This window comes from Cynocephalus volans, chromosome 2 (assembly GCF_027409185.1).
Source record: "Cynocephalus volans isolate mCynVol1 chromosome 2, mCynVol1.pri, whole genome shotgun sequence".
Taxonomy (NCBI): domain Eukaryota; kingdom Metazoa; phylum Chordata; class Mammalia; order Dermoptera; family Cynocephalidae; genus Cynocephalus; species Cynocephalus volans.
The window spans coordinates 41,139,867-41,166,251 of record NC_084461.1 but is presented as its reverse complement, the minus strand read 5'-3'; the positions used below and the strand labels follow the sequence as shown (position 1 = coordinate 41,166,251).

The following is a 26,385-nucleotide window of genomic DNA, read 5'->3' as shown; positions in this document are numbered from 1 at the left end:
ATAATGAGAGAAAAAGTCGTTGAAAGGTACATCTTGGTGCAGGCCAGTTTGGTCCAGTTTTCACAACTGGGTCTTCTCCTTTGGTTGAATATCCTGTTTCCCCATTCCTGCAAGATACCGCCCAAGAGATACTTGGCTTAGCCTTTCTCTTATGTGGGTGCGAGTTGGTACTAGAGGTTGGGAGGCTATTTGTGTCAGCCATTTCTAGTCAGGGGTTAGTGCCCCAGGTCCGGACCCTACTCTGTTTGACTTACTCTTGAGGCTATGAGAAAACTTTAAACATGGGGGTGATGTGATTTGACTTGTTGCTGGATGCTGTGAAGAACAGACAAGAAGGTAGTTAAATTGAAGGTAATAAATTATTGTAATTTGTGTTAGAATTTGTAGTATTTAGACAAGAAAAAAATTAAGAAAAATGAAACATTTATTTTTTCATTGGGATGAAGAAGAGGAGCTATATTTTTTTTCTATTCAAGAGGAAAAAATAATAAGAAGAAGGGACTTTATATAGCTCTAGAAATGATAGAATCAAAGTCCAAGAATGGTGAAAGAATAGGTGAGTTGTTTATGTGAGTCCTAGCTTACAAGGTGTGATGGGATGGTAATATCTAGTTATGACATAGTGTTGATCACAGAAGTGTAATTTAGTTTTAACAAAGCCATGGAAGGTATTGATGTTCAATGCTCTACCCCACAGATAGGTACAATCAACTATGTTTCAAAACAAACAAACAAACAAACAATTGAAAACAAAATGAAAAAGCCACTGAAGGAAAACAACTGGCCTCAGAGTTGTTAAGGGTCACAATCAAGGAAGACGTACATTAAAGATAAGCATGGTTATTAAGGATGCCAAGTCATTTCCCATATTATAAATACATGATAATAGAAGTAAACAAAAGCAGGACCAATATGGCCTCAAGTCAAGTGATACTATATATAATATGATTGCCTGGTGCTACTTACTGGCAAAGGAATGGAAACCAGGGTATGATAAAGAGAGGTGACAAAAGACAGATTCTTTTTAATTGTTGTTCATGTGTGTTTGATTTGTTGTTTTGTGATAAATATGCCCTTTCAAGCCTGCTCTGCTGATAGCTATTTGGTATTTGGGTGGTAGCAGAAACAGATACTGTTTAGTGCTCTCCTGCCTAAAAGAGTTGTATTCACCCAGTGGAGAGATGGGAGTACAACGTGGAGTCAATCAAATGATACTAACCTCAGGTGGGGATTTAGGGAAAACAGGTTTTATTGGTGGCAGTCAGGTTAAATGAGTTCTTTCTGGAGTCTGGGACTCTGTCTAAAGCTGAGTAGATGTAAATCTATCCAGATAAATAGATAAGTCTGGAAGTCAGGAGAGTGGTCTGTCTTATTTTGATGAATCATATTCAACTCTGTTCATCTAAGTAACTGAAAACTAAACCAGATTTATATTTGGTTTGTTTCTTGTTTTATGGGAAGGGGAAGCATGGAGGGGGAGACAAGATAAACAAATAACAAGTTCTTGAGTGTAGTAAGACCTGTGATAGTTTACCCAATAGTGAGTAAGAATACATGAAAACATCTCCTGCTTGGTCTAGTGAATGGTAGCTCAGAGCCCCTGTGATGCCTTCAGATTTATATTGTGATAGAATAATAAGGTAAATTGGCTATGGAGGTTCATTTTCTGGAACTTCTTTCCTTTCTAATGGTCCAGTTTATTATCTAGAGTATATGACAAGGCTCAGATATTTAGTTGTTTTTCTTAAACTTTGGGGACAACTTGTTGGGCTTTGAGGAATGTGAATCCCACGTTCAGATTAGTTTTTTTTTTTTTTTTGACCGGTAAGGGGATTGCAACCCTCGGCATGGTGTGGTCCGCACCACGCTCAGCCAGTGAGTGCACCGGCCACCCCTATATAGGATCCAAACCTGCGGCCTCGGTGCTACCAGCGCCGCACTCTCCCGAGTGAGCCACGGGGCTGGCCCAGATTAGTTTTAATCCCTTGTATGTTCATAGGGATATTGTTGATCATTTAGTTTCCTGAAAGAGATACTTTACTCTGAATCTATTTTCTGAAGATTTAATCCAAGTAATAGATTACTGTCTTTGAAAGTGCCTTAGTTCATTATCAAATTTGTCCTTAAAAATGTCTTAATGAATTCTAAAATAAAATTTTCCTAATGTTATCAAGATCATTACTTTAAGCAAATTTTCCTGCCCCTTCTTCTTCCTGTGAATATACAAATATACATATTACCATTTTAAATACTAAATATCCTTCTATTTTTTCTTACCTCTGAAAGTTCTGTACATAAACTTTGTTGACAACTTTCACGTCTCGCTTATGCAATTTACTCCTGCATGGTGTAGCTAATCTGCTATGGAGAAAATATGTAACCGGGAACAAATCTGAATATCCTAAAATTAGCATGTACAGGGATCCCCAAGTAAATATGTCATTGTCAATGTGTGGTGCTGGCTAATAACAGTAACATTATCATTTTTACTTTTATGGAGCCAACTGGTTTACAAAGAGTGTCACTACATTTACCTCTTCTGGTAAAACTTGTCTTGTATCTGAACAAGTCAGTCAGATAAATTTACAGAAATAACTAAAATTAAAATATTTTACTTTTTATTCCTGACTTTTTCTGATACTAACACTACCTCTTGCTTGGATCCTACCTTCATTACAAATAAACAATGCTCTGGGATTTACTCTCTTGTGAACTAAACATTTTTTACTCTAAGTTTTTATAAAACCTTTTATTTCTCAGATGGAACCATATCTATCTGATTTTTCATCCTCTGGAAATATTCTAGGGTGACTCCTCATCAATCTAGCATGTCACTTCACCATAATAAAATAGAGGGGAAAAAAAACCCTTTGAATCATTCTTCATTTTAACCATGCACTGTATTTCCAGTGGTAGACAAAGGCAAGCCAAAGACATCCAAAAACAACAGCAATCTTTGCCATCTTATGTATTTGATACACATTGACTTCAACTCTATTTCCTTTCATTTGGAAGGTCCTATCTCTGTCTTTGCTTCCAGTTTTATGGCACTCGATCCTTGTCTTTCCCGAAAGAATTTGTCTTGGGTTGCTTCTCATGCTCTCCTCATCCTGTGTTAACCTGTGCTCACCCACTTCCAGCCTCTTGTGAGTCAACTTTGAACCCTGTTGGGGCATGCCATGGATACCCAGGCCATGGCATGAGGATATTTGGATACTGACTGAAAGGCAATGCAAAGGCATTTAAATAGAGGTCTTTCAGAGATAGTTTCATTGACTTTACTCTCTAATCTAAAAGAGAGAGACTCAGAGCTAATTTCAAATCTCTTAGAAGAAGATATGGGAGAGATTTTTGAGCAGGCCATTCTTTGTTTTGATGGCCTGGTTGGGTAACTGGGTATTTCCCTCCCAGACCTCATCTGCAGTGTGATTGCCGTTGTATCCCTGAGACTTACTGCTGCTTCAGGCTGCACTGCTCACAGAACCTGAGCACACAGTGGTACCAGAATAGCACATTGATTGTACATAAGAGATACCACTATGCTACAGCCTGTGGTGAACATACACATATACCCACACCAGAATACATACAGATGATTTTGTTAACCTGTGACACTAGTGCCTAAAGAAATGTGAAGATGAAAAACTATTGACTCATTGGAGCAGATAAATCATTTTAGAACTAGCTTGGAAAAAACTGGTATGAGTCATAGAAGTTGAAGCACAAGAGAAATCATTAAGCTTTGAATGTTTACTTCTTTTCCTGAGCAGTCCCTGTTGACTGAGAAATGCATGCTGTTAATTATTAAGGTGTTTTCTAGCTTTGCCAGTAAGCCATGGTGTTGTTTCCTTCCACGTGGGAAGAAGGGAAGGCAAGACACATTTATGACATGTCTGGGTATGTTTCTTAAGACTAGTCTGCCAATTTGTGGCAAAGTCGGCATTCTGCCTGATTGAGATTTTAGTTCAGTCTTCTACAAGAATTGCACAAAGTGGTGCTCCCCCTTTAAAAAATGCCAATTATTATGCCTCACACCCAAGGTGGTCAAAATTATGGGAGGTGTTGGCATTAGGTAATATCAGAATTGAAAGCAAATAAGAATTCTACTGAAGGATTTAGGGATGCTCGATTTCTGGGTCCATTGTTTATCTTTCCCATTTCTTCTCCATTTCTGAAAACTGATACCTCATAAGTGAATTATAGTACTAGTTAGGTTGCATTTGTCTATTTTTTTTTTTTATTATGCAGAAATGCAGTAAAAACTGCTCCTTTCTTAAAAGTAAAGTAGCTTTAGTTTTTTTTCTCCAGGGCCATAAAATAAATCGTTAGAATATCCTCATTAACATGATTTCAAATGGAATCTACTGAAATTCAATGGAAAGCTGCTTCACATTACTTTCTTCATTAATGCCATGTTGAATATGAAATATTTGGCCACGTATTTTTGTTCTGATTTTAGAGAATTTAAGGAAGTTCATCAGATATAGGAATTATGCTTGAATCACCATTTTCCTCATCTTGTAAGGTGATAGAATCAAAAGCCAGAAGTTAAAAAACAAAAACCCAAACAAACAAAATAAGAGAAAATAAAAGATTGTTTCAAATACTCTTCTTTCTGTGCTTGTTTGCTACAGATTTCCAAATCAGTATATACCTGAATTCAGGGATATGGCTGAGAGAACATAACCTAGGCCTTGAAAAAACATCTCTCTCTCTCTTTTCAACACAGACTCACATACACACAGAGACTCAAATGTAATGTGAGTGGCACATTCATTTATCAAAGATAACTGAGACTCTAGGAATTTAACCTTTCTAAATACAAGTAAAAGAGTATCTGGCTTGATTCTGCTGATCTAAGAGGTTGTGTTTTGCCTCTCTTAAGTACTATTTGCTGTCTGAATTTCTTGTGAAGTTTTACATGACACCAGGGAGTCCACAAATTATAAAACTTACATTTGTATGAGGCTTATGTAGATTTAGAACACAAAGCAGAATATTCTCTCAGAGAGGTGACTCTGACACAGAAGCCTTACATACTAAGAATACACTGAATACGCATCACCGGATAAGAGCTTTAAGTTGGGAGTTAGGCTTCTAAAAATAACTGTAAGTGCGCAATACTTTCTGCCTTTTTCTACAGCCTTACACAGCAGAGGTTTTCCTGCGCTTATTTTATTAGATTGCCTAATCAATAAACCAAGTTCTATCATTACTTGCAATTGAAGGCTTTATTTGTTTGCATGAAATTTATGTTCATGCCTTTAGAATTAAGTAACATGCGTTGCTGCTGATTTGTGTAATTATTACTTACCTGTAAATAAAAAGATGACTTTTAAAAGTATTTTTCTGAAGTAATGCAATAATTTTACCTGATGCCATTGCTTAACTCTGCTTATTCAAGTTTTGAGCACATTGGGCGTGTTAAAAGATGCCATTCATCTTTTAAACTTATGATTGAAATAACTTTAGCATAGAGGAATGATTTTCTATAAAATTTGTTCAGCTACTGACCTCATAAGAGCGTATTTGCCTGAATTAGATAACTCTGTGGCAATGTCAGGCAATACAGAACCTAGTGGGTATCCTTATTATCATACCCAAGTATATTGTAATAATAATTTGAATTGCACTGTCATTTTTAGAATGGAGATGGTTTAACCAGACCATGGTTGACTTTTCCTCTTAAGTATCCATATATTAGAAGAGTACAGGATAGCAATTATTAAGGCACAGCTTAAAGTGTACCATATCTGCAATCAGCAGGCCAGAGATCCAGTAGAGAGATGCTGCTACATACCATGAGGACACAGTAAGTTAATGAAACTCTGAACTTTATCCTCATCAGTAAAATTAAGATAATGAAGGCTCTTCTAGCTACCATAAGGTTGTTGTGATAATCACCAAGTCTAGTAAGATTATTATCATAAGAGATCTCTCTATAAATTATATTCTGTGTTTATTAGTGGTGGCATTATGGTCATTATTATGATTATGCAAATATACTGAAAATAATATTGCAAGCATGTAGAGATATGAGTTTGTATTTTTTGTTTGTTTGTTTTCAATTCTTAAATAAACCAGTGAGACCCAGGGTAAGTAACTTAATATTTTCCATTATTGTAAGATGTACTGTTCTTTGCATATTAGATTAAATTAAAGTTGAGTAGTCCGAATATAATATTTATTGTTTATTTGTCTGCTCATTTATTTATGCATTTATTTATTTTCATCTTATAACCATGCAGATTCTGAATTTCAGATTGCTCATAAAAAAGATAAATTTTTGCCCAGATACCTTATAAATTTAACTTTTTATGAATCTATGAATAAAAGTCAGTCTACTATAAAAAAGTTTAATGGATCGATATTTTATTTTATTTCACTGTCCCTCTTTACCTCTGGTAGTGGGAAGCTCAGTCTAGTAGAAAATCTAGGTAGAAAAAGTAGAGAAGTTTGCATCACACCACCAAATTTAGATGGATATGTTAAGTGTTAAGAGCAAATTATACCATTACTAAGGTCAAGTTTCACAATCTGTAATAGTGAGAGCACAATTTTGAGATATTAGAAAAGGTCTTCTTAACCTCAACATAAATAAACAATTACTAAGTAAATTTCTTCTCAGTGTACACATTTCTTTTCTCTATGGTTCAATTTTTTCTGTATTTTAGTTATGCTTATCTCTGAACATTAGATATTAATAAATTCTTTATGATTTATATATTTCTAAAAAGATTAGAATTGTACCTGATACCAGAAAGTGCTATAAACATGTTTTTTAAAAATTAAAACACACAGACGTACCATTAATAAATTTACCCCTCATTTGCATGCCTATTTTAGATAGAAAACAAAAAGTGTATCATTTATTAGCCTTTTTATATCCAACCTCTTTATGTGTCAGCTTTTTATATAAAGTCTTTCATTTAATCCTCATACAAAGTTCACATATTTTCTACATTGCACCATCTATAATATAAATTGATAAATATGGAAATTACCTAGAAAGAAAACCTAGCGTCTTACTCCTTTATAACACAAACGTTTGTATAAAAAAAATGCATGTTTAATAAATTTTGTGATCTAATAATTGACAATAAACATCCAAGGACTACACATATGCTAAAAAGGCATTCTTACTGCTTCTGCTTCTTTTGTGTATCAGGTGGCTACTCTCGCTATAAAGAGCAGAAATTTGAGCCTAGCAAAAAGGATTGTTATTCTTTGTTTTCACTTCAATTTCACTTTGGTTTTAGTAGTTTTTAACACGCCCAATGTGCTCAAAACTTGAATAAGCAGAGTTAAGCAATTAGTGAATTCCATCAAAAGAGATGATTTGGGAATCATCAGTGTAAAGGTGCTTGGCAATTTAGAGGAAAATTTTCTAAGGTTTTCATCAGAAAAAAAACCTCTGAAAGAAAATTCCCTGAATTTTAATTTAAATAAAATTAATTTAAACATACACATTAAATATTAGCCCTTAGGAAATATGACATCAGTGCTTATTTTACTTTGTCCAGGTGATGAGCAAAAGGACACAGTGTTGATTAGTGTTTCAGATTGAACCTGTTTCTTGTGCCATCTGCACCTTCCAGATTCTGGAGGATTGAGCCTCAGGCAAGAATGTCCTTCCAGAAGACTTTTCCCATTAGATAATAGGATAGGTTGCTTGAGTCCGGGATTGGGATAGGTGGAAAAAAGAGTTCTTGACCAGTAGGGAAATATGAAAGTGAGGTAAGATTGTATGGCCAGACTATGTTGAGTGACCTCAAAATCTCCAGGGAATTTTCTCTCAGAGGTTTTTTCTGATGAAAACCTTAGAAAATTTCCCTCTAAATTCCCATAAGGTATATTAGAGGTTCCTTTATGCTGGTTGAGATGAAATATATATTTAAAAAAAATTTCTGTGCTGTGGTCATGTTCTTAAAATACTTGAAAATCCTACATAATAATTATTATGACTTTTACTCATATAAATGATCGTGAAATAAATGGCTATGGTATTAGAATGGACGGAGATTATACTGTGGTTCAGACATATCTGGGATTGAATTCCAGCTTTGCGAGCTACAATAGAAAGGTCAAATGTGTGACCTTGAGAAAGTTTCTTAATTTTTCTGAGCTTTGGATTTCCTACTTATCATAACAATATCAGGTTAGATTTCAAGACTGTTAAAAAGAGCAATGAAATAATGTAATAGTACTTGCTAGGAGTAGGTGCTCAGTGTTTGCTAATTTATTCCATGGCACCTTTATATTTATGCATATATGTAGGCATATGTATAAAATATATTTATTAATATTTATATATAAACATATATAAAATATATTTGCTAGCCTAGCTCTGCTGAATTCTGCCTCTACCTGGCTTTCTAGTTCCACTATTTTGTTAGCCTCCTAATTTTTCAATATTTTAGCAGTTGATGTGTATACTTCTGAGTCTCTGAGTCCTATATTTCAAATTTGGCAACAGTCTTACCTACTTAACATATTCATACTCATATTTGCTTGCACATGATAAAGAAGAATTAATTCAAGTATTCAACAATCAAATATTTTGGCCCTCTAAATTAACCAAATTTCAGTTCAGGTGAAAAATGACAGATTAGAGAACTTTTGTTCCAATGGTAGTTTACTAAGTGGCTTAACATGAATTTGAATGTCATGTATTAGGAGGTTTAGGACACTAGAATAAATACTCCTTTTTTTTTGCAAATAGTATTCAATTTGACATTCCCCACATTAATTAACAATATACAAATATACATAGGGTGTCAAAACAAATGCCTAGGAGTATTTTCAGTTAAACCTAGAGAAAGCTCAAAATGCATTATTTCTACATAAAAGTTCTCAGATGGAATAAACAAGTTTAATTATATATGTTCCTGTCAATTTCCCTCAATATCTTTTCCCAGAAAAAGAATTATTTTCAATGATGCTTCAGCGAAGTCGTTAATTAAATGAATAAACACTGAATAACATAAGGAGCAATTTGTTGGTAAATCATTACCTAAAACAAGATAAACCCCAATTAAAACAGAGTTCACAAATAACTGATTTGTTTATTGTCAATAGGATTTAGATTATAAGTAAATTGGGAATATGTGGAACATATGGTAAAGCACTTTCAGTATATAGTCTTCCATTTATATTATAATTACTGATGTAGACTAAAATGTAATGGAGTAATTTTTAAAAGATGATCATGTAACACAAGAAATAAGCCATATTGTGATTACAAATATTCCTGGATTTTCGGGAAGCCCCAGGTCATAGCTTTTCTTTCTTTTAGCCTCCTCTTTGGCTTATTTTAATGTACTACCATTGAATAAGGGCTTGAATCTGAGATTCAGGTGGATCAGTCTTTCACCCTTAATATTTTGTCTGAAATTATAAACATAGTGGGCTTATGAAAACTAAAGCCTTATGCTGTAGCAGTTAATAGTGTGGCCTCCAGAGCCAGACTGCTTCAATTCAAAACAGTGAATCTTCCACTTACAAACTTTCAACCTTAAATGAGTCATTTATGTTCTGTGCTTCAATGTGATTATTTGTCAAGTGATGATAAGAATGATTGTCATGACAAAAGCAGTTTAATATAATAATTGGTGCTTTAAACAGCTGTCAAAGAAAACCTGAGAGCAGTTAAATTTAACAAAGTTTATTTGAGCAAGAAATAACGCAGCAGCATTCTGAAGATGGTTCAGAATGCCCCACCTCACCACATGTGCAGGTTGTATTTATAGCCAGAGAAAAAGTGAAAATAAAACCACCTGATTGGTTATAGCTTGGAAGTGGCCTTATTTGGGCATGGTGTGATCAGCTGGCAGCTTGTGATTGGCTGAAGCTTGTCTCACATGATTGGCTGAGACTCAGGTATTTGTTACAAGAATATACTTCCATGCTAGGTTGCATGGTCTGTTTACCTATCAAGTTGTGTTACATTTCACTATGTAGAGAGAAACCTTTAGGTCAAGCTTAAAATAGGTATGGAGGCAACTTTAAGCCAAACTTATTTAAGTTTGATGCATTTTAGAACCATGTGTGGTGTTTGTTATCATCACACTGTTTTCAGGATAACTCGATGTGTGTGTTTTATCACAGCCAATCTAATTTTCCTCCTTGAGTTATTTTTGCTGGTACTATAATGGTGGCTGGAGATTGTGCAGTAGGAGGTTAAGATGGATAACAGATAAAGGTAATGGTATAAAATTCCATTCCTCTACTTCTAATTCTTTCAGCACCAGTCTTAGAATCACATGCTGCCACCTAAATGCTCACATTCCACTGGGATGGTTCACTGAGCCATTGTGCATATAAATAATGTGGGCAGACAAAATTCATTGTCCAAAGATAGCAATGCCAATCTTACAGAATGAGAGAAGATCCTTATATCTCAACACTCTTCCCTGTAAGAAAAACCTATATTTCACAAATCTTTCTGAATTTTCCATAAACCCCTGAATTATTCTACTTACCTTTTTCTTTTACCACTTTATAAAAATCTAACATGCTAAATTCTATAGATATTATCTCCTCAAAACTATCTGATGTTGTTGTTTTATACCTTATGTTTTACTATGTAAGTTCTCCTTTCATCACCCTTAAACTTGTAGTGCTTAAACTGACTTCTGTATCTAGTTATTGTTACATCCATCTGTTACATCAGGATTTCTCAACCTCACCACTGCTGACATTTGAGGCCAGATAATTCTTTGTTGTGGTTGGGGGCAGGGGGCTGTCCTGTGAATTGTAGGGCATGTAACAGCATCACTGGTCTCCTACTAGATGTTAATAGCAACTCCTCCAGTTACAAAAATGGAAAAGGTCTCCAGATGTTGCCACATGTCCCCTGGGTGGTAAAAGTCATCCTTGGTTAAAAACCAGCTCATTACAATTTTGCCTGATCAATCTTCCTAAAGCACAGTTCAGATCATATCATTCTCTACTCAAAAACTTTCAGTGGCTTCCCCTTTATACTGAGAATGTTCTGACTCCTCAGACTCTGGCCATCACTATGTTTCCATTCTCTCATAGATCTTCTACGTAATTTAGACTGGCCAATCTGTGAGAAACCCTTCAGAGTATATGGATATATTCTGATATGGTGAATTTTCTCAGCCACAGTTTTCTTCCAAATACACTGTGTACCCCACATCCAGCACTATATATCCAGATTTTTACCTGCTTAACCCGTGGTCCTGCTCAAATTTCTTCACACAGTGAACACACTTTAAAACCCTGTTGGAATTGAAAAGGGTCCTTGTTTTATATACACATTAAAATATGTTATGGAGTTACTGTAATTAAAACCATATGGTATCAGCATAGAAACAGTTAAATAGATCAGTGAAACAAAACATTGAGCCTGGAACCAAACAGCAATGTATATACAGAAATATATAGTAAAGGAGGTATTTTTATGTCAGTGGTGACCAGGTGATTTATTAAAAGTTATATGCTGACATAAGAGACAATCCTTTTAGAATAAAGGAAGTGTATAAATTTAACCAAGAAAGTGAAAGATCTCTACAATGAAAACTATAAAACACTGGTGGAAAAAGTTGAAGAGGGCATAAATAAATGGATAGATATACCATGTTCACTGGTTGGAAGAATTAACATCATCAAATTATCCATATTACCTAGAGCAATCTACACATTCAATGCAATCCCTATCAAAATGCCAATGACATTCTTCACAGAAATAGAAAAAAAAAAAAACTTGACATTTGTATGGAATCATAAGAGACCTCATATAGCTAAAGCAATCTTGAACAAAAAGAGCAAAGTTGGAAGCATCACCCTTCCTGACTTCAAAATATCCTACCAAGCTATAGTAACCAAAACAGCATGGTACTGGCATAAAAACAGACAAATTCACCAATGGAATAGAAAAGACAGCCCAGAAATAAACACACATGTACAGCCAACTGATTTTTGACAAAGATGCCAAAATATATATATATATGGGGAAAGAACAGCCTCTTCAACAAATGGTGCTGGGAAAATTGAATATGCACATGCAGAAGATAGACTAGACCCCTGTTGAAACTAGATTCCATACTCAAAAATCATCGCAAAATGGACCAAAGATTTAAATTTAAGACCTGAAACTATGAAACTACTACAAGAAAACATAGGGGGAATGCTACACGAAACGGGAGTGGGCAGCACTTTTTGGAGTGATACTACAAAGGTACAGGCAACTAAAGCAAAAGTACATAAATGGGACTATGTCAAATTAAAATGCTTTTGCACATCATGGTATACTATCAATAAAGTGAAAAGATAACCTATAGAATGAGAGAAAGCATTTGCCAACTATACATCAGACAAGGAGCTAATATGTAGAATATATAAGGAACTTAAACAACTCAACAGCAAAAAAACCCCACAAATATCCCAATTAAAAAATGAGCAAAGGACCTGAACAGACATTTCTCAAATGAAGACATACAAATGGCCAACAGGCAAATGAAAAAAAAAAATGTTCTACATCACTAATCATCAGGGAAATGCAAATTAAAACCACAATGAGATATCTCACTTTAATTAGAATGTCTGTTATCAACAAGACAAAAAAAACCAAAAACAAACAAATGCTGGCAAGGATGCAGAGAAAAAGGAACTCTCCTACATTGCTGGTGATAGTGTAAATTGGTAAAGCCACTGTGGAAAACAAACAGTATGGAGTTTCCTCAGAGAACTAAAAATAGATCTACTTTATAACCCTGCTATCCCACTGCTGGGTATATACCCAATGGAAATGAAATCAAAACATCAAAAGGACACCTGCACTCCATGTTCATTACGGCACTCATGACAATAGCCAAGAGATGGAAGCAACCTACATATCCATCATCGGATGAATGAATAAAAACACTGTGGTATATATACACAATGGCTATGAAAAAAAAAAAAAACCTTATCCTATCATTTGCAACAACATGGAGGGACCTGGAAATCATTATTTTGAGTGAAGTAAGTCAAACACAAAAAGACCAACACTGCATATTTCATTCATATGTGGAATCTCAATAAAAGAGGAAAAAGAAGTGGTTCTCATAGAATTAAAAGTAGAATAATGACTATCAGAGGTAGAGGTTTGGGGAGAGGAAGAGAAGTGGAGGATTAATGGGTACAAAACTATTCTATCTACCCTAAGTGAGTCATTGTGCAGTATATGCATGTATTGAAACAACTTATTGTACCCTATAAATATGTACAAATAAATGTTAAAATATTTTGACTTAAAAAAATGTTATGTGCTACCATAAGAGACAATCTTTTTAAAATAAAGAAATTGTGAACTTTTCCATATACAAAAAAAAAAATTATTTAGATAAAACATGTAAATATAGGCAAATATAAAAATAACGTATCTCCAAAAACATATATGGCATGTGAATAATTTGGAAGGATCTTCTTAATCAATATAGGAAATCCAGCAGATCTGAAGGAAATTACAAATTTATTTTTCTACATAAAATAATCAAAATGCTTGCATGGCAAGATATATCATTAAAAGGTCAATAGTTAAATAATAAATTAGGAATAAATATTTATATAACTTAATTAGTCCATTTCTCTTGCTTATTACAAAATACCTGGAACTGGATAATTTAGAAAGAAAACAAAATTTATTGCTTACAGTTTCTGAGGCTGGAAAGTCCAAAGTCCAGGGAACATAGCTGGTGAAGGCCTTGGTGGTGGTGACAGTGATGGCAGGTTATTACATTGCAAAATGGTGGAGCAGAGAGAGAGACTAACCTGCTCATTCACTCTCTTTTTAAAGCCCTCCAAATCATACCCAGGGCCACCATTTTTAATCCATTCACTACAGCACAGTCCTACAGTCTAATCACCTCTTCAAGGCCCCACCTGTCAATTACCGTAATAGGATTTCCTACCCTCTCGACAGTCACAGTGGGTAAATAACAAATTTTAGTGAGTTTTGCGGAGACGTAATTCAATCCACTGCGATCACATATCAGTAAAAGGGTTGACATTCAGCCTTCAAATAGGCATTAAAATTAATAAGGAAAACATAAAATTTTCATCAGAGATGAGGAAGTCCACTTAGTCAATAAATATATGAACACCTTCACAAATTCCCTAATCAGGAAAATTCAAATAAAATAACAATGTGTTACTAGTTCTCAGTATGGTAAAGTGATAGTGTATTTTCACACATTGTTTTGGAAAAGTTACTGCCTTTTGAATCAGTCTGGCAGTATATTTTAAAACGAAATTGAAAACACTATTTTTTGAACCAACAAACACAATCCTGGGAATCTGTTTGATAGAAATAAAGGATATATGGATAACGTTTTTTATTGCAAAATAGTTTGTAGCAGCAAAAACTGGAAAAACATTTGGCAAATGGATGAATTAAGTATTGCATGATCAACAATGGACTATTACATGGTTGCATGAACACTGGATTATTTGGAGGGATTTTTCTGTGATAAAAGTGATATGCAAAAAAGTATATGTAATATGATATATTATTGTAGGGAAAAAAAAAAAGCCAGTACCTGTGTATCTCTGTCTGTCTGTCTGTCTGTCTCTCGCTTTCCCTCTCCCTCCACCCCTTTCTGCGTGTCTGTGTGTAATAACATGAGAAAAGTGCAGAGAGATCCATACTGGTTTTCAGGAAGTGTTAGGTGGAGAGAAAGGGAGGGAGATATGGAAAAAACAAAGAATAGAAAAATTGTCCATGGTTTTTAAAAATAATAAAGCATGTGTGATATGTATTTATTTCAACTCATTTAAGAGAGTGTGTGTGTGTGTGTGTGTGTGTGTGTGTTTGTGTGTTTTGAGTGCTTAAGGAAATAAATCAAAAAAACCATAAACAAATATCCTTACAAAAAAGAGTTCGGCTACTGTTAGCTACATTACTTTGGGAAATGATGTAAACTTTCTTTTCCAATTCCACATCTTGCCTCCCTTCAAAAGTGAAGAAATAAAAAATGCCAACAGGATTAAAGGGCAGTATGCACTGGACACACCACTGGAATTTTTAACTATTTCCATTATATCTAAGTACATCAAGATTCCCTAACAACATACCTTCTCTGTGCCCTTGTTTGAAGAAAGGAATTTGAATTAGATTTTACATTATAGTAAAAATTTATTTATTCATCCTTTCATTCAACAATAATAAAAACATTGAGTGTTGTCACTGAATCATGCAATTTAGACTCTGGAACATGATCAATGAGACATGGTCCCTGCCCTGATCTATGAGCAGATTCAGGGACTTAAGATCATTGCTTTGAGGATGGAATACATGGCAGGTGAATACTTGAAGTTGCTAGTACAAAAGAGAAGTGAAGAATGAATCAAGCTTAATTTTTGTTTGAATGGATCAGAGGGAATAGAGCCTATGATTATTTTATACTATGGTTTGTAATGAATCCATTTTGAGTATGTCAGTATGTTATTGAATTGAATTTCAGGAATTTAAATGTATCATTTAAAATATCATACAGTCAAGATTTTTGTAGGACACATTACTTTACTCATTGAATATTTCATTTCTTGTTGATATAACATCTAGAATTTTGGGAACCTTAGATGTATTCCTGAGAGTAATTATACACTTTTGTGTATGCAAAAAAGATGTAAAGAATGAATCTGTTTATTCCCCCAAATAAAAACTCGTGCATAGGCTCATTATACTATCTGCTCAGTAAAATATAATATACGAATAATATACATGAGTGTGTATATGCATATATATTTTATATATATGGATAATTTAATATGACAGCATGACTTTATTTTACAAGCAAATAATGAATCTAATGTATTTTTTAAAAATAACTTTAAAATTTTCTTATAATTTAAGGGTTAATATGACAAAGGCAGGGATGGCTTCACTGGTATGTGACCTTGAAGTTGCACAGGACCCCACTCTCAGAAGGACCCCGTGCTTGGTTTAATGCTCTGCTGCCACTGTCTTGACATTCTTAATAATTTTGTCTTTGAACTTTGTAAGTGAAGTCTACTGGGACAATAGATCATGAACATGAGCAGCAGAGCTGCAGGGTAGCAGCAGTACACACACAGGTTCAGGCCTGCTGGCACAGCAGGAAGCACAGATGCCAAGCGATTGGCCTAGCAGTCATATGCATGACTCAGCAGTCTGATGCTATATGTCCCCAATGTGGCCACACCAGAACTGGGCCTGGATAAGCCGTGGCACCAGTAGCAGCAGAAGCAGCAGCAGTGACAGAGATGATCATGGGAGATAGGAGTGGATCCCATGATGAGAAGCCAGCTTGCTCATCAGTCTGACGAGCCCATCCCTGCAGTATGTACACAGATATTAAATCTCTTGCCTAAATTCCAAGATGGTACCTGTAGCACTCAAATAGTAAGCTTTGTCAATAAACTATTACAAAATAAATGCGTATGCGTGGGCATCACAATAAGCACTTCAGAGAGTTATTAGAATTCTTTGCGGCTTGTGATGTCCGGTTTTGAAAACTGCTGCAACATTGCAATGCAAATGCCCACAAACTTAGGCATAGAAATTAAATTTACGCATGACATTTGATGGAAAATAGCACAATTTTCATCTGAAGTTTTAAATGAACCAATTATTAACAAGGAAGTCAGTTTTAAAATTTCATTTTCCTTATAACTGAAAATACAACAATAGAATATTTAATTAGGCATTTTGAATGATATGCAAACTTTGAAACTACTTTTGGTTTCTTGCACGACCTTGACAAGTTACAGGAAATGTCAGAGGAACATTAAAATACCAATGCATACATTTACATTTAACATTAAACTCAATAAAAGGCTATGTAAATGATTCTTGTGATGAAATTGTTCTGTATCTTGACTGTGGAGATGAATACACAAAACTACACGTGATAAAATTGTGTAGAACTAAATACACATACAGACAAACATCAATTATTATATTGACATTAGTGAAATAGGAATGAGATCAGTAGATTGTGTCAATAAAAATTTCCTGGTTGTGACATTGTATTACAGTCTACAAGATGTTACTTTTGGGGAAACTGAGTGAAGAGTGAATCTTCTCTATTATTTCTTACAACTTGCATGTAAATCTACAATTAAAAATTTAATTAGAAAATAAAATTCAGAGGTACATGGAACTGATTTGTATGAAGGTGAAGAGTTAAATCTTTATGGAAAAATTATTCCAGGAGAATCATCAGCTCCAGATGTACTAAAATTTATATTTTAAAATAATCAGAAATTTATCCCAATGTTGTCACAGCCTATAAAATACACTTAGTAGCTCCAGTAATGGTTGAATCAACAGAAAAATCTCAAAACTAAAAAAAACCAAACATTATTTGTGATCTTGCATTAGTCAAGAGCAACTGATATCATTTTCCAGTTTGTCATTGAAAATGAAGTTGCTAATTGTCTAAATATCGATGACCTAAGAAATATATTCACAGAAAAGCCAGAAAAATTTTATTATCAATCAAGGTATCACATTAATACAGTATTATTTATTGTATTACATATAATTATGACCCCAAATATTAATTATTATAATTTGTAAGTTTATATTTTTACTCATCCATCATTATTATCACTAAGTTTTATAAGTAATGAAATATTTTCAAAGGAAAAATCTTACATTTCATTATCTTTAACAGGACTGTTCTTCCTGCATTGTGAACAAGGAGCCTCACATCTTCATTTTGCAGTGGCTCTGACATAAGCCCTGAGTTAGGGAGTTTGATACAAATTTATTAATTTTTTTTTTTTACATTTTATCAAAGGGTGGTAGGTAAAATACATTGAACAGCTTATTTTTGTAGAATTGAGCTTGGAAGAAAGTCTTGAAATGACATCAGAAGTTACAACTAATAACTAATGTCAGAAGTCAGCTTCTTCTTCAGAACATTAGCCAAGGTTTTCTTTAGCCCATTATATTTTATTTTATTATTTTATAAGAAGCCAACAAGATTCACCCATCTTCAATTCTGACATTTGAATTCCAATATACATTGCTTTGAGAGGGGACTTCGAGGAAGCCATTATGTTTAGCAGACCTGTATTTCCAACATAAGTTTATTTTTCATTTAAGAAAGATAACAGTATTAAAGAACACACAAATACCATATCAATATGGATTTTGAAATCTGAACATAGTGGTTTTTATAAAAAAACTCCCTGTATTTAGGCTCATATGCTTCACATCCATCTGCTGAATTTCTCAGCTTGTAAACATATTACTAGGGAATGACCAGACTTCTTTGAAACTTTAAAATGAGCCCATCAACATTCTTTCTTGGCATTGTTATGTGATACTGACACCATTGTCTCAAAAGGAATTTTAGTTTTCAAATCAGCAAACTTAAAATTGACTAAGAATGCATGTATTAACAGTAGACTTTTTCTATTTCGTCATGCTAGGCAAGATTTGGAAAACATCAAGTCATTTGATGAGCAATTAGTGAGAAGTAGATGTGTAAATGCTCCATTATAAGGATTTTCCCCCTATACTCACTATTCTATAATGCTCCTGTGTACAGGTCATACTCACTTTTCATTCTGCTATCCTAATGACTCAGTCTATTTTCTTTTTCTCTCATGTTCCAGAATGATTCTTGGGGAAAGCAGTATTCATACGCACTCTTCAAAGCCATGAGTCACATGCTGTGCATCGGGTATGGAGCCCAGGCCCCGGTCAGCATGTCAGACCTCTGGATCACTATGCTGAGCATGATTGTCGGGGCCACCTGCTACGCCATGTTTGTTGGCCATGCCACGGCATTAATCCAGTCTTTGGATTCTTCAAGGCGGCAATATCAAGAAAAGGTAATTTGTTTGTCTCTAATATCTTCAACCCAGCTAGTTAGTAAATTGAATTAATTGTGTTCAAGTTAACTAAACTATCTCTAACTATCAAAAATAGAATGAGCTAAAGTATTTAAAGAAAACACTATCTGTTTTGATTTTTTGAGGTTTCTTCAAGATGTTCCTAATAGCTTTTATTTGTTTTTAAACAGTAAATCTTATTTTGCATCTACGGAAAAAATAGCGACATGTTTCAAAATGTATGAAGCTGAGATAAGATGTTATCATGGTTCATGACCTATCATATTTCAATATATATATATATATATATATCTCACATCTATAATATAAACCCTTCTCTAGCATATGTTAGAAAAATGTTAGTTGATTAAATGGGGACAGGCAGCCATTGCACATGTCCCTCTGTGCCTATCCTCATGCTATAATCATAATTTATATTATAACCCATACGCTTAGCTGAACATATGTTGCCCTTATATCTAGATAAGTCACCACATCCTCCAGTCTTAAAAATGCATATTAACAGTTGCTATGGTGCATTCCTATACTCAATGTGGTAATTAAAATGATTGCTGCTCTAAACTTTTCTCAAAAGAGAGAGAGAAAGTAAGTATATTCAATGATTTATTCATTACTTTTCTAAAATGCTGAATTACTTTGTCTGGGGCTAACCACTGAGTAATTGGAAAGTACTAATATTCTTGACCAAATGTCAGTAACTTTCTGACATATAAATAAGAATATTTCATAACTGAAGAAAGAATGTATAATGTGGGGCTCTGTTGATTATGACAGAGTATATAGCTTACACCTTGCCGAAGATCATTTCTGAAAGTAATGGTTAAAATGGTTGTAGAATACTTCTCCAGGTGAGCGATCACAGCTTAGACTCAATTATTTTCAAAACAGCCAAAGATTGTTTCAGTTGTTGCTTCATTTATAGAAGTTTTCCACACAATAGGAGAGAGGAAACCTAGATATTTTATTTCACTTGAATGTAATTACACTGCCACCAACTATTACAGTGAACAAGTTGGTGTTTTATTACTGAAGTAATGAAAAGATGAACCACCAAAACTGCTTTAGGTTCATTTAAAAATAAAGCCTCCAATTAAATTGGAAGGAACAAAGAGCTTAGTTAGGGAGAAAAGGCTTTATACAATGGTAAGTTTGACTGAAAATTATATACTCAGTGGAATTTGGGCTAATTTTGTGGGGATTTAAGATAACACTACAACATGGTATATTTGATGTTTCTCGTAAGCTGCTTTTAATAAAAATGCTCCTTTCCTACCTCTATTTTGTCTGCATCATTTCTATGTATTTTCTTAAAAAGAAATAAACAAATCTTGAATTTCCAAGATTGCATTGATTAGCATCATATTGCATATTAAATAAATTTATCTCTCCATTTTTATGATTTAGACTTGCTATATAAGCCAAATTTAACTTGGGAACCCAATTTATTCAACTATGGAATTCTAGATATTTATATGCAAAGATGTTATAATATTTGTCATAATTCAAGTCATTAAGTTCTTGATCTTACAAAAGCATATTAGAGGGCAAGGATACTGGGGTGATCCTTTGTCATTTTCTGATGTTTGGAACAATTTAATCAGGAACATCTTGGTCCATCAACTCTCTTCTTACTCTTATATAGACTACTAGCAACTGCTGTTTGTCTTCTCATCAGGGTGGAAGACAGAAGGAGAGGAGAAAGGGAAGGGAAGAGGCAGTTTTAATGTGCCTGGTAGATGTTCTATGCCCGTGTCCCTGGGTGGGTTTACAGATGATTAAAACTGACACTTCTCTTGGAATCTTAAGTGGGCCCTGTTGAATCCTCCTTCATTCACCTATGAGGCCTTAAGAATCTGACAGTTCATCTCCAGCCTCTTTCTGCTGAGGATTCCCTATTCCACCAGGAGGCACTCTTGGACGAGACCCAAGATGCAATGCTGGTCCTTCTGGATGTCTCAGATCTGTTCTCCAGAGAAGCACTTAGCATCCTTTTCTTAGACCATCTCTCAGCACTCCCCTGCCTCCTCCACCAAAACAGTGAAGAGCCTGTATCTAGCCTTCCTTCGTGAGAGTTAGACTCCATTTTCCACAGACTGTTTACATAATTTCAGATGTGATTCAGGCCCCACGCCCAAGTTTCCCAACTAAGTGAACTCATTTCAAAGATTCCCAAGTGGTTTTCTTGAAGTGTCCAGCACAGGTCAGGTGTTAGAACATAGCCTTTCCACACCCTTATCCCAAAAGAGGCTGGGAAGGGACTCACCGCAGATCTCTCTCTAAAGAAATCTGTTCACTAATACCATCAGGAAAATTCTCACTCTACCCTCTGATCTCTATACAGTGTTGATTGAAATTAAGGCCAGGAATGTTGACCCTTGGATCTCCATTTACGATTGTAAACCTGCATGTAAGACAGCTTCTAATTCAACTACTGTTCTGATCTCTCAGATGAGCAGCTCAGTGAACATGAGGCAGAAAGAGTCTGTCCCAATCCAGCATCCTTTTAAGAGCTTTCTTCACCTCATCTCATCTCAAAGCCTCTTCCACAGATAATTTCAATAAGTATTATGTGTAAACAAAAACTGTGCCCTGGTCAAATGAGTTTAGAAATGTTGATTGAAACAATGGTATTGAAGCGTTTTTGTTGTAGATGTGTGTGCCCTGAACATTTAACATGATATCTCTGCCCTCCAAACCAAGCCTGCATGTATTTTAAGGTATTAAGGCTCAAAGAAATAAACGTGGGGAAATACCTTTGTGGGCAAACTTCCATCAGTGACCATTCCTTTCTCTTTTCACTGACCTTGCGTAGTTAGTCTCTTTTCTAGCTATACCTGTAGTTCGTCTAGCTTTTATGAAATGAAACTGCTTTTGGTCACCACGTTTCTTTACACTAGTGCATCTTAGTTCCTACATTTCAGAACCTGTGGGAAGCTTACTATTATTTCTAGTTTTGCCATTATCTTTCCTGTCAAATAATTGTAGTAATAGCATTTTTCTCTGTGCAATTTTCCCTCTGTAGTGAGTGAGAATTTTAGCACAATACATATTATGAATTTAAAATAAGAGATTTTCAACTTTCCATGGAATGTTTGATGTACATAAAGTATTTTTAATATGGAGTTTGAATATGATCAAAGAATTACTTGCATTATGTCAGGAAATTGTCAGTTCCAAATACCTTTATACACTGAATAGCGTCCTGAAACCAGGAAGCGGACTGGATAAATCCAAAGCAGGGCAGGTACAGGATGGGTTGTTTAAATAGACTGTGCTTTGTAAGGTAGAGCACAAGACACTGAGTCAGTACTGTACCTGGATTCAATACGTATGGATTGTGTTGTGTAAAATTTTAAAAAAATACTGAGTCTCAGTTTATCAAGGATATGAAATAAAAGTTCTAAACTTATCCAAATGGACAAAATGATCAAATTTTATTCGTCTTGGAAAGAGTCTTTATGATGTCCATTAAAGGCTCTTTGGATAGGAAGGTACAGTTTAATGTAAGTAGTTTCTCAACGGTACAATTGAGATATATGTAATCATGCATGAAACTGTATTGAATTATACAATTTTATGTAATTGTGTTTTAAAATATCCATGAAAAGTTTTTTCTTGGTTTTAATTAATGATTCTTAGATCCTTATTTTTTCCTTGTTAATGAAGATCTATAAGCAGGACTGTCACCTAAATTTCTTATTGCATAGAAATCTTTTTTTTTTTTTTTTTGGTCTTATTTAATCAGCCTAATCTTCCAAATCTATATGAGCTAATGGTACAAGGCTAGGCACCAAAACCTGCTCTCATGTTGAAGCTATTCAAGTCCCATTTGCAGTAGAGCAGATTTCAGTTTATTTAAAATAATTATGTTTGAGATATATACTTTCTTGGTAAATTAAATACTGTGTATTTTAGCCCCACACAGATCCTGAGGGTATGACAATACTCAGATAAGACAGTGAGGATTAAAGATGTTTACAGGCATTCAGCCTTTATTCTAATATATAAATAAGAATAAGAGTTTGTAATTTCAACTTTTCTGAATGCTGTCACTTGAGTATACATGAAAGGATCTTTTTAAAATTTCTATCATGTCGTTTATTTACATGTATGCAAACATATTGCCACAAGTGTTTCAGCAAGCGCTTGCTTATTTATTTAGTTTGTTCATTTGTTTATATTTATTTAGTTAGTTATTTATTATATTTTGTTTAAACACAGATCACGTTTTGCAAACCAAATTTGAAATCTGCTTTCCCTTCTGAAATTCTGAGATTGATTTTCCTGGAAGTAAAAGGTATATTATCAAAGTGCCTTGCATCAGGGTTGAAGGCGTTTCTTAGTGTCTGGGTTGATCAGGAGTGTGTTCTGCTTCAAGACATGACAGAACCTTTGGCCTCAGAAAAGATGATGGATGGGAGAGTTGGTCACTGCTGTCATGTAATTCTGTCTTCAATTAAAAGAAGAGAGAGATAGTATGACCAAAGTAATGGCTGAGCAAGGAGGAACAGTTTGGAGTAATGTTCATAATCATTTATAAACAATACTATTATTTAGTTTAAAAAAATACATCCTGTTTAACACCCCATTTTCATTATATCAGGAAACTTAGTTGAGCTGCTAATTTGGTTTATTGATTTTGTAGGGCACAGTAGTATTTTTCTTCAGAAGAGTAGAGGGGCTTTGAAGTTGTAATGATTTTGACCTCATAAAATCATATCAACTCAGTGCTTAAATGAAAAATGGTTTGATACCCTAATTTTCACTGGGATCATTCTTAAGGCAAAGAGGTAGCTCTGAAATCCATGTGCATTCAACACTAAAGTTTTACTTGGTTTCTTTCATAATTTGTAAATGCTTTCTTCCTTCCTTTACAAATTAGAATGCCATGAACATAACTCCCACACATTTCCTTAATTAATCAGAAAATTCTCCATTAGGTTATACCATATACTTTTGCTTCCTGGTAACTGAATTTAATGTACTCTGATATGTTAAATTGGTATTACTGCCAGGTATTCTCAGGCCAGGGAGATTCTAGGACTGGTGATCTCTATGAAATTCTCTTGCAGGAAAACAATAGTGTGATAACACTGGGGTTAGTTTAATGTAGCCACTTGAGCTGCTAACAAATTAGGCTTCCAGTAGAATAATGATATTTTACATTCTCATATGGGAAAAATAATTTTTGCATTAACTAAGTGCTATTATAAAGATTGGAGCAAGTAAAGGAAGGGAATTTGAGGCTGTTAATTTAACTAAAGAGAAAAATATAATTTTGCCAATTATAAATCACCTCTACCACTGGTTTTCAACTTTATATTTTGATACATGCCAGTGAAGGATATGATATCCCCATTTCTTCAGTGATAATTTCTGTACTAATATTCTGTTGTATGCTGAAATTTTCCACATGTATATTATAGATATCCATGGTTTCAGGGCTGTGCAAAGCTCTAAAGAATTGTCCTCCCTAAGCCTTCATTTAGTTATTTTCAGTTTACAGTTATTTACAGCACATCTGACAGCTTCTTGTAATGGATCTAAAGCCCAGTTCCATTTTGTAATATTTTCTTCTTTTTAATCTTATTTACTTTTAATTGGCACATAATACTTGTATATACATATATGGGACACAGTGTGACATTTCAATACATGTACATGTATATAGTGTATAATAATAGGCAAATCAGGCTAATTGCCTATCTGTCACCTCAGATATTTGCACACTTATGTTTATTTCATCACTATTTTACTTTATTTATTAATTCATCTGGATCTGATTTTTTTAAATGGATTTGATTTTTTTAAATGTTTAAATTTTTATTTGTATTTACTCCCTGAAGTTCTCTTTCAAGTGTTTGCTTTTATTTTATCCATGCCTTATATGCCATAAAATATAAATACACTGTTAAGCACTTTCACAGGGCAGAACCTGGAGACCGGGAAGCTACTAATCTGATAAGAACCCACGGTGGCAAGAATCACCATACATGTAACTCGCATTTGGTTAGAAAGATCACTGGGATCCATTGGGAACAGGCCTTGAAGAATGCAGAGGAAATCAGCAGGCAGAGATGTTCACTATGGGATAAATGTCCCAGAAAATGCCCTGATACTGAGTGGATTCCTGGGAAACGGGAACAGAGTATGCAAAGGCCTAGAATGGAGCTGTAGGGAATATTTAATAGTCTAATTTGAGTGAAGCACAAGCTACCTTATTGGGCAAAATGTGAAATAAGACTGGGTTATGGTCACCTAAGAAAAGTTTTGAGTGCTGGAGTGATGGGATTGTACATTAAGAAAAGGATATACCTTGCAAAATTTTAGCAATGTGATGTTGTAATTAGAACAGTGCATGGGATACGGTGCACCCCTAACCTAGACTGTACTAACTGATAGAATGACTAACACAAATGTTTTAAGCCTTTTAAAGTAGATATGGACAGCTCTGATAAATAAAACTATTGGAAACAACATTCTTTTATAAACAACGTTCTTTTATAAGTAAGTAGGATCCAAACAGTCTTCAGAGATAAGACGTCATGTGAGTTGCGTTTCAAATAATCCATTTTTTCTCCATTCAATGCATATTTATTGACACTATGTGTCAGTCCTGCTACCAGATGCTGGGCATATAGAGAGCAAAGAGACATGGTGCCTTCCCTCATCAAGCTTCTTATACAATAGTTTGCGGGGGAGGGAGTGTCATAACAGCCAGCAACGGGATTCATAGAAAGCACTACATTATTATAAAACTTTTAAAATGCTATGAAGGGAAATGTAAGTGCATGATAAAAGATTTTAAGACTTTGGCTTGATCCATGGGATGGGGTGGGGTGGGGAGAGAAAAAAAATTATATTTAAGAAGAGATCTAAAAGATGAGTACTACTCAGCTATAAAAACGAATGAAATACTGCCATTTGCAACAACATGGATGGACCTTGAGAGAATTATATTAAGTGAAACAAGTCAGGCACAGAAAGAGAAATACCACATGTTCTCACTTATTGGTGGGAGCTAAAAATTAATATATAAATTCACACACACACACACACACACACACACACACACACACAAACCGGGGGGGGGGGAAGAAGATATAACAACCACAACTACTTGAAGTTGATACGACAAGCAAACAGAAAGGACATTGTTGGGGGGGAGGGAGGGAGGGAGAAGGGAGGGAGGTTTGGTGATGGGGAGCAATAATCAGCCACAATGTATATCGACAAAATAAAACTTAAAAAAAAATAAAAAAATAAAAAATAAATGAGCATTAAAAAAATAAATAAAAAAAAAAAAAAAAAAAAGATGAGTAGAAGTAAGATATTTAAGTGAGCAGCATGGGCAAAACACTGAGGTATGAAGAAGCTTGCCAGGATTCACCAAGAGACATAAGCAAAGTAAGACTAAAGTAGAGAGAAGGGTGAAATGGCTCTAGATGAGATTGTAGAGACTGACAGGAATCATATTATGGCAGACCTTGTAGTTATCCATGTTGTACTTGAGCCTAAATGCAATGAAAGTAT

At 34.6% G+C, this 26,385-nt stretch overlaps 1 protein-coding gene across 1 annotated transcript in view; it reads left to right on the top strand.

Annotated features, from left to right (window-relative positions):
- The window catches only part of HCN1 (hyperpolarization activated cyclic nucleotide gated potassium channel 1), a 389,568-nt gene that overhangs the window by 258,938 nt on the left and 104,245 nt on the right, over positions 1-26,385 (top strand). The window contains exon 4 of the mRNA XM_063087497.1: positions 18,613-18,831. Coding sequence (XP_062943567.1) covers positions 18,613-18,831 — 219 coding nt within the window. The remainder of the gene's footprint in view (positions 1-18,612; positions 18,832-26,385) is intronic.